Source organism: Teleopsis dalmanni, chromosome 2 (assembly GCF_002237135.1).
Source record: "Teleopsis dalmanni isolate 2A chromosome 2, ASM223713v2, whole genome shotgun sequence".
NCBI lineage: Eukaryota > Metazoa > Arthropoda > Insecta > Diptera > Diopsidae > Teleopsis > Teleopsis dalmanni.
Window position 1 is genome coordinate 212,725,105 of NC_051847.1, and position 10,750 is coordinate 212,735,854.

A 10,750-nucleotide genomic window follows, 5' to 3' on the forward strand; every position below is an offset into this window, starting at 1 on the left:
ATTACGGTTATAATTAATACAAGTTTAATATTATTCACTTATCAGAATCCAGTGTTATCGAACGAAGCGTTTGAATAAACGTAACATTGGTGTCAGAAGTGGGATTCTGATAAATAAAATGGTTAAGCTTGGACAGTTAACCGTAGTGCAATTAAAGCGGCAACTGGAGAAGCTGGGGCTTAGCACAGGTGGTGTTAAGACGGAGTTGCAAGTAAGGCTGCGTGAGGCTTTGGAGGCGAGCGGTATAAATGCGGAAATGGAAGAATTCCCTGAAGAGATAATTGTAGCGGGAGAAGTTAAACAGGTGAGTAATAGTGAAATGATGGAGCTTATGATGAAGATGATGCAGCAGATGAAGGAACATGCAGAGCAGACTTCCACTGAGCTTAAGAAAAACGCAGAGCAGACTTCCACTGAGCTTAAGAAAAACGCAGAGCAGATTTTCTGTGAGTTCAAAGATTTAAAACAAGAGTTGTGGCAACTTGCCGGGATAACAGCAGAGGCGCAAGAAAAGTTGTCGAAAAGGGTTGATGAAACAAACCAGAATATTCAAGTGTTTAATGAGGTGTACCAGTTAGAAAATCGATTGGATGATTTGTCGTCGAATCGTCATTCGTTAGCGAGTGTTCGCCAGACTGGGGAAGTAAAATTAAAACCACCGGTGTTTGGTGGAACCGCGATGTTTGAAGTTTTCCAGTTACAGTTCAAGACTACTGCTGTTGCAAATCGTTGGGGTGAAGATGAGAAAACGGCAGCGCTGATTGTGGCATTAAAGGGCAGCGCGGCAGAGGTGCTACAACAGATTCCTGATAAGGCACGTAGGAATTACCATGAGTTAATTGGCTTATTAAAGCGTAGGTATGGCAACAATTTTATGTCACCGCTACGCAGAGTAGAACTGAAGGCAAGAGTAGAACGGGTTGGCGAGAGTCTTCAGGAATATTCCGCGGATATCGAACGTTTATGCAATTTAGCGTATATTGGCAGTTCTAGTGACTTCATTAAAAAAAATAAAATTGATGTTTTTATTGATGGCATACGTGATCCAGAAACCAGACGGCAGGTGGTAATGTTTCCAAAGCTAACTTACGCTGAAACAGTTGGCAGTGCGTTAACGTACGAGGCTGCCGGTATAATGTGTTGCTTTACAGCAAAAGTACGGATAATGGAAACTGGAGTGGCAGGAAGAAAGACAAGAAGGAAGGCAAAAGAAAAGACAAAAATGAAGGCAGGAAGAAAGACAAAAAAGAAGACAGGAAAGGAGGTAAAAAGAAATAGAGGAAAGAGAAGAAAAGAAAGAAGTATAAGAGAGAAAACAAGAAATAAGATAAGGGGGAGAAGAAGACTGATTCAAATAATGAATAGGGAAAAAAGAAACAGAAAAAAGAGAAGAAAGAAAAGGAGGAAAGACTATTTCGGTTTACATAGTTATGATTTTGTGTTAATGGTTGAGTAACTTGTCTCTGCAAACTCCTTCGGAAGATTTCTATTTGCTTCAACTGGTTTGGAACTGTTTTTGTTTTTATTAACATCTTTTCCTGCTGAGGCATTCCTATCGTTTGTACTATTTGCATTTTCAAGAAGAACAAATTTCTGGCTTGCTCTTAAGAATTGTTCACTTGTTAAGGGGCAATCATTATTTTGAAATATTGTATCTCCTCCATATTGTCTATCCTTAGGAGACACAGACGTTCCATCACCTTTATATTTTAATGTTATACTTTCGGGTTTAGTGGCATTGCCAGATATCGAACTTTCAATCATTTTCACTTGTTTATTAAATGATTATGTATTAAATATCTAGTATACGTCAGGCCAACAATTCTTGTTACAAAACTCGTGTTTTTGGATCCCAATTAGAAGTTTATGTCCCAACGAGAAATTGTTGTTAAGCGTGAATTACGATTTATTATATATAGGAAAACGTGATGGTTGCATTCCGAATGTTATCTTCGGGCTCTATATTCTTGTACACCTTGTCAATGGCACGTTAGCAAATATCTTATTTCCTTATATACTTCTTGATACCCTAAATATTAAAAAATTTTGTTGAAGAAAGTTCGAAACATGTTTTGAAGCAAATAGAAATCTTCCGAAGGAGTTTGCAGAGACAAGTTACTCAACCATTAACACAAAATCATAACTATGTAAACCGAAATAGTCTTTCCTCCTTTTCTTTCTTCTCTTTTTTCTGTTTCTTTTTTCCCTATTCATTATTTGAATCAGTCTTCTTCTCCCCCTTATCTTATTTCTTGTTTTCTCTCTTATACTTCTTTCTTTTCTTCTCTTTCCTCTATTTCTTTTTACCTCCTTTCCTGTCTTCTTTTTTGTCTTTCTTCCTGCCTTCATTTTTGTCTTTTCTTTTGCCTTCCTTCTTGTCTTTCTTCCTCCACAGGTGCTTTTGTTTCCGTAACTCCCGACCTTCCACCGCAATCAGTAACCACTGCAACTTCCTGAATCAGTTGAAATTAACATCTGCTTGGGCGAGCAACAATCCCCATATGTTATATATGTTGAGGGTATTTCATTTGAAGTAGATTTTATGATTGCCCATGGAATTACGTTGGACTTAGGACAACGTATCCTACGGAGCGCGGTAATGGAATGTCCATTGAATACTGGCAGTGAGCATTGCGATAGGGTGAGACAGGTTCGATTGAATCGACGACGACGAATACCGGCAAATTCAGAAGCGATTGTATGGGGAACACTAGACGCGAATAAAAGGACGAACAGATGCTGGATTGTAGAAGCCATGGAAAATGTCGGAGTCGATAATATCGTATTTGCACGAACTTTGGTGCATCCGTTCAGGATTAATCAGGAAATCAAATATGATGCGGAGATCGCAAAGGGCTTGTTGATCGCGAAATTGTCTTATAAAGATATACCGTTAAACGTTGATGCTAACCTCACAGATGATAAGAACGTGACAATTGATGTAAATGTCTTGTTTCATGAGGATACCACAGATGACGTATTGGCTACGGGTAGTGAATTTAATGCTGATGTCAGAGATGTCTTGTTCGTTTCGGACATAAGAAATAATGAGAATAAGATGAAAGTAGTTCATTTGGAACGGTTGGCGCGTTGTCATGAAGATATGGTGACACTTGTTCGGGACGAACAAGTTTAGGTGGAGGGCAGTGTTGCGAAGATACAAATCGATTTAAGTTAACTGAGATAATTTTGAAATATGTCAGTTAGCTAGTAAATAAGTTTTTAAATGTAGTTGGTTAATTTTAAGAGAATAAGGAAGTTGGTTATTTTAAGCAATAAAGTTGTGTGTGTTTCAGAAGATAAATTACGGTTATAATTAATACAAGTTTAATATTATTCACTTATCAGAATCCAGTGTTATCGAACGAAGCGTTTGAATAAACGTAACAATATTATAGTATGAAATACAGTAATCCCCCAATTTAACAAAAGATTTCTTGCACACAGCTCATTCATTAAATCGATGAATACATTACACAAAAAAATTTTTATATACACTAATTCTTTATATTTTATTTTTAAAAAATATAGACACTATTTATGCCTGAAAAATCATAATTTTGGTACTCGTACATTATGGTATATAGAAACCTCGCCATTTGTGTATTTATTTTGGATTTTATTTCGAATATAGAATTCCTTCCATATTTTTTTTTTTTGTAGTATTCGTCAAATCATTGAGTCTTTCATATAACGAATTATGGGTTTAATATTCTATTAACGATAGAATTGGACATTTGTTTAATTGGTCATTTGTTATATTAGATGACTACTATATATATAATTTAAAGGCTAACAGCCCTCGCCTTGATGTCTCTAAAGAAGAAATATACCTTTTTGTCCTAACTCTGTTAGTGTCATCCATGTACTAAACAGTTACTTGGCAGATATATATTCATTAACTTTTAATATGTGCTGCAAGTGTAGCTCTATTCTCCGTGAGTTGGACCATCTCATCTGACACCATAATACGCATACTGATTGAAGTTGATCTGATCTAAGCGTTATTTATGAATAAGTATTAGACTTTTTTCATAAGCTACTCATGCAATGTAGAGTAGAGCACATAGATATAGATTGTATTGAATATTAGATTGATAGATTGTATTGAATAAATCTTAAGTCTAAATTATACCTAACATTATGGCATTTAGTGCTATTATGCTACCATTGAGTGAGTAACCACTTATGGAGAACAATCTATTAAAATTAAGAAATCCCAATATCTCAAAGTAAAAATTTTTTAGGACTTGACTCTTTGTCTGGAAAGTTTTAGCCATCGACATAGCCATTTTCTATCGTTTCTTCATTTTAACAACTTCTACAGTAATCACTGTTTGGGCCACCAAATCTGAACACAACTTTGTTGAAAGGAATGTTAAAAGGCAGTGCTGTTTGGCGTGAACTGGGAAGCTTGGTTATCTTTACCTAGTTGAAATGACTCAGAATATCAAAATCAGATTAGAAAGAAACTAATATAGGAAAACATATAAGTGGTGTATTGAAGCTAGTTTACCATTTTTAATAGATTATAACTTACGTACAGATAAATTTGTAGTCTAATTTTCTCGTTCTAAACGGAAACAGTAATGAAACAAAGCTTTTTTTAGTTCAATAATAAAATAACGCAAGCATTACGTACGTTCTATATTATATCATATAAACACTAAGAAATCTAGTAAGTGACCTTACTTCAAATTTATTGAGTTCATGTTTTAAATGGGTACCATGGAATAAATTAATATGCAAATATTATATATAGTTTGAAAATTCAACTGTAAATTATATCAGATGTACTTATATAAAGGTTGTAAATTGATGGTTAATTGAGGGAAATAGTAAATTATGTCGGAATGGCAGCGAATATTGGTATTTAGCAGAATTTCGAGTAATACGGCGTTTACATTGGCCGAAAATGGCTCATTTTGGTCAAAAATCGAAAATGAGTATCGAATGGCTCATTCTTGCATATAAAATTTCAAGCACAAAATGAGCAATTTTCTCACATTCTGTATGAATGACGTTCGAATGCATTCCACATATGTTCCAAATGCAAAGGAATCTATTGAACATACCCTAAATGAAAGCTCTTCATGGCATTTTGACAGTTTGTAAAAGCTGTTTTGACATATTTACAAAAAAAGATAAACAAAAGTTTAGTAGTTTTATTTCAGTTTGAATTGTTACCATGAGAACGAATGAAATACAACGAATGTAAACACTTTCAAATGAGTCATTCAAAATGAGCCATTTTCGGCCAATGTAAACGCCGTATAAGGTATATTAGATAAAAATTAGGTAAATTAGTTATTACCAAAATTTATAAGATGTTAAATAAATAAATTTGAAAACTTTAAAGCAAAAATAATAAATAAGTGCAATAAATAAATAATTATATATCTTCATAAGTACGAAAAATCTCTAGCAAATATCAATTTACTTTACTTAAATTTACTCGAACTCGCACACGGCCGTATAAAGAAAATTTTGGAAATCAGTTATATAGAAGGTACATGTGTACCACATTGAACGATAGTATTTTTACTTGAGTTTAATTACTTTTATTATCTGATTATTATCTGACGTATTTTAAATGTTTTATATAGGCGATTAAAACCTGATCGAACCATATTTATGGCTAATTTATTTATCTCTAACTGAGTAATGATAATTTTGTGGCTTATCTTCACCTAATCCCAAACACCTGCAACAAATATTTGTAAATGAATATTTACAAACATTTTGAAACACATTTTAGTTAAATTATATCAAAATATTTTTTCGCTGTATTTATTTATTTATATTGAGTTTCAAAATATTATTTTGCATTTTGTAGTTCATTTTTCATAGCCTCAACTGTCAACTGTGGATTGTATTTATTTTTCAAACTTTATTAAACGCAGATAACATTTTAGTGCAAAATATTGCGACCTTTGAACCAACTGAACATACCTTGCAAGTCAATGTTGTACTTTTATTTTTAAAGCACACAAAAACTGTTATTGCAAATTCTAAATGTATTAGTTTTTTAATATATAACAAAAGATAAATAAAATCTGCTTAAACATAAATAATATTAAATATTTAAATATTTAAAGTAATAATAAATATTACTAATAAGTGAATATGCACCATATATGTATGTTTCATTGTTTTAAGCTACATAAAACAGTAAACTGATAAATAATCTTTTCTCTTGTCAAATATGCAATATACATACAAATAATAGCAATAATTAATTTATGTTAGATATATTATTGTATTGAAAAAAGTTTCATAAGCTTATGTGTGATTACCTTATATCGCTATTTCGTGTTTGTCACTGTACGGAGCAAAAATTTACGATATGTTAGCAACACTGTTTTTAAGCTCTTCGCACGAAGTGTCAAATTTTTTTACATTCATTATTTTCCTTTTGTGCGAAAAAGGTTTTTTGCTACAAGTTTTCATTTTTCGGGCGAAAAATTTAGCAAATTTTTTGATACATTTTGTACTATATTTAAGTTGAAATATCAGTTATAAGCGCAAATGTATTAAATGTGAAGTGTTAAATATCTTAATAGAAATAATTGGTGTGCTAAAAATTGTGAGAGAATTTTTTTTTAGGAAAGTACGTGGCATTAATTTTATTAGATATCTTTCTATTTGTATTGGCTTATATCATTTTAAAATAATTTCTCTGTTTTGTGATGTGTTTGCATTTATATTCCCAGAAATTTATTCCGTTTTGATAGAGCGAGTTCATCCAATCAACTAACGTATTGCAATCATGAGTGAAAACAATGCGAAGGCAACACCCGAGAAAAAAGATCCTGAAATGAAAGGTTGGTTGCTTAAATGGACTAATTATATTAAAGGTTACCAAAGACGCTGGTTCGTCCTCTCAAATGGTGTGTTAAGTTATTATCGCAATCAGGCCGAAATAAATCATACTTGTCGTGGCACAATTTCATTGCATGGTGCACTTATACACACGGTCGATTCGTGTACATTCGCCATATCGAACGGTGGCACACAAACTTTTCACATAAAAGCTGGTAACGAGGTTGAGCGCCAATCTTGGGTTACAGCGCTTGAATTGGCCAAAGCGAAAGCTATACGTGCGATGGAGAGCGAGGAGGAGGAAGAAGAAGAGACCGCGCAAGTGGTGCCAAGTGAGGAACTAAATACAGTGGTGCGTGATCTAACGGAACGCTTAGAAAATTTACGTACTTGTTATGATCTTATTACTAAACATGGTGTTGCATTGCAGCGCGCCCTCAGTGAATTGGAAACCAACGATCAGGAACAACTATCTAGCCGTACGAAAATCGTTAACGAGCGTGCAACATTATTTCGCATAACATCGAATGCAATGATAAATGCTTGTAACGATTATCTATCAACAGCGGAAACGCAAGGACATAAATGGTCGAAAATGCTGCTGCACGAACGTGAGCAACGACAACGTCTGGAAGATATGGTAGAACAGCTAGCAAAACAACACACGCAGCTAGAGCATGCTGCACAATTAAACGTCCAACAAAACAAAATCATGCCTAGACATGGTAATTCAATTATGACAGTAACGTCAGATGATGAGAACGAGTTTTTCGATGCCGAGGAAAATATGTGCTTTGGTGATGAATTATTGCAAGAGACTGTTGAGGAAGAACCATCTACGAGCAACAGAGATACTGTTGATCGAAGCTCAGTTAACATACCAGAACCGATAACACTAACACCGACAAATAGTATAGTTTTAAGAAAACGTAGAACACGCATACCAGACAAACCAAATTATCCATTAAATTTGTGGTCTTTTATGAAGAATTGTATTGGCAAGGAGTTGTCAAAAATACCTATGCCAGTTAATTTTAATGAGCCTCTTTCAATGCTACAACGACTCGGCGAAGATTATGAATACGCATACTTATTAGATAAGGCGGCACAAACAAACGACAAGTGCGAGCAATTGAGTTATATTGCCGCATTTGCAATTACCAGTTATTCAACAACACGTACAAGTAAGCCCTTCAATCCGCTTCTAGGAGAAACATACGAATGCGATCGCACAGATGATCTCGGCTGGCGCATGATAGCAGAACAAGTATCTCATCATCCACCAATGGCAGCTGTGCATTGTGAAGGCCGTGGATGGAAATGCTGGCAGGAATTTACTATGACAAGTAAATTTCGCGGAAAATATTTACAGGTAAGCAATCTGTTTAATATATAGATTTTGTATAAATATTGTTTAAGGAAAAATATGTTTTTTAACTGAAAAATATTCAATATAACACAAATGAAAGCAATATTTTCATATATATACTTTTATATATATGAAAATTCCCCGTTCATGCAAACGAACCATTAAATTACCTTAGATTAAATGAGCCAAATTGCTGCTAACATATATAGTACTGCGTGTCAAGCTGTATCTTGAAATAGGGTTTGAGAGGTTTTAAGTTTTTCATGTATAAAACTATAAAATGGTGTATAAAAATTCTTTAAAAGATAACACACAAATTAAACACTTATTCATGGGTTCTCATGGGTGAAATAGGAAATGCATGAGTTTGGGTGGAGGCAATTGAAACTATCCTGGGTAGTTAAAGGTAAAGCAATTTTCCACAAAAGTAGAGAAACCGTAGACAGTTAGGGCTCAAAGCCATAAACATGAATCACTTCCAACCAGGACTATACTATCAGCAATAACAAAAATAGTTCACTTACAGTAATAGTGAATAGAATTATTGTACAGCAATAGAATTACTGTACTACAAAGAGCCAGAAAGAATCTAGTACATATTCTTATTTTTACATATTCTATTACTATTCTTTTTTTCTATTCTATTACATATTTACATACATATTCTTTATTTTTTCCTAATTATTCTTTGCAAATATTCTTTTCTTTGTGAGCAAATATAAAAAAAAATTACATATTGTAAGTCAAATATACTTCACAACTCCCAAATTGAATTATATATATGCATTAGATATTTGACTAGTACATCTGTACTCAATCAGCATTAATATTAGGGCTCTCTTTGCTTATTATTGCAACGCAACCCTACAATGGCAAATCAATTATTTTTAAATATTTTTTTTAAATTTTTATTAAATAATATGGTTGTTTGATCTTATCAATTTGTGCTTTAAATTTGTGTGCAAACTATATGGAAAGCGTAAGATTTTTTATATAGGTCTGCAGATACTTTTACTAACACGCGTATGTCTACACTACTATATGTATATATACACAAAGGTACATAATAAAATATATAAATTTGTGCTAATAACTTTTAGTAACTAAGTTCAAAATTTTGCTGTGACTAATTTGCTTACTGAATATTGCGAAATGTTCTGCAGTTAGAACATTTATTTTTTGTTTTTTTGTTTTTGGGTGCTGAACCAATTTATTATCACGTAGGGATTGCAGGATTTCTATTCACTTCCCCTTCTCCTTATATAGTATGTCTATGTTAGCATGTGTGTTCGATATAATTATATTAGCGACACTTAAAATTCCTAAGTCACGCGATTCTGTCAAAGGTTGTAGTTATTAATTGAGTTTGTAGATTTCATTGAAAATAGCCTTGCGTTTATTGATGGCGGCAAAGTTATGCCTAACTCTGACCCTCTAACCCTTTACCCTTCACATGTTTGCTTGCATTCAAATTTTGGGCAGAACAATACTTCACTACGAATATTTTCATATATTTTAAAAGGCTTGACCATGATTAGGCTCAAATATATAAATAAATAAGGATATCAAGAATATGAGGATTTCAAGATGATTTTGATATTCGTATGTAATGTTTATACTAATACATTCCAGTAGACATAATTATATTTTCCTTCTAACACCATCATTCAACTTCGAAAGTTGAATAACAAACTTATCCTCAATAACACTTACAAACTTATGGTTTGAATTCTTAATCGACAAAAATTTTTATCTCAGAATATTGTTTAAGTAATATTTAAGTATATACGGGGTTAATGTATATATCTTTTATAATAAAATTATTTAATTATCAAATATGTTTTCGAATACATCTCTTCTGAAATTGACTTCAAAATATAGAAATAGAATTTTCTACATATACATATGTATGTGTATATGGACTAGACTTTTAGTATTTGTGTGATAACAGTTATAAATATGGATCCAAAACAAAAATAATTATCATTTAGCAAAAAAACAAAAAAAAAAACTAGCCACTTTTACTTGGAAAATAATTTCACGATCGGATTTTTTCTAGAAATATCTATCCTATGATGGGTTTGTTGATTTAGCAGCCCTGCTAGAAGATTGACTAAGATTTCTTCTTATAATGAATCTTGTCGCAGTTGTCAATAAGAAGAAAGTGCTTAACAACATCTTTGTCACTTTTCACTGCATTTCATTTAGCGTCTAACATTAAACAACATATATTTCCGGATAGATAATCTGATTTTGATAGATATCAAAATAAACGATATCCTTAAAATCGATTTTATGGTATATATCTTCTATTTAGTACTGGTAAGTAATTCTAAGTTCGATTTTTAATGATTATGTGTTAAAAACTGTAAGATTAACTAAACCTTGGAATAGCAGCGATAGCTAAGGCTTTTATAAGTTCCAAACCAATTTTTGTCGTTAGCTCTACAGGATTCCTCCTTAGTTGTTTCAATACCTTTGTAGACTTTGTCCATAAAATAAGGCAGTCTGAAATGGAAACTTGCACAAACATGAAAAGCTTTATAACAAAACCTGACA

General features: G+C 32.8%; 1 protein-coding gene across 1 annotated transcript; it reads left to right on the forward strand.

Annotated features, from left to right (window-relative positions):
* Nucleotides 1-6,406: 6,406 nt before the first annotated feature.
* On the forward strand, nt 6,407-8,194 carry LOC119681812 (oxysterol-binding protein 1-like; the record flags this gene model as incomplete). Its single annotated transcript, XM_038095100.1, is given in 2 exon segments — nt 6,407-6,610; nt 6,735-8,194. A coding segment is annotated over 1 exon segment (1,425 nt), but the record flags the coding sequence as incomplete, so codon positions are not given.
* Between the last annotated feature and the right edge of the window lie 2,556 nt (nt 8,195-10,750).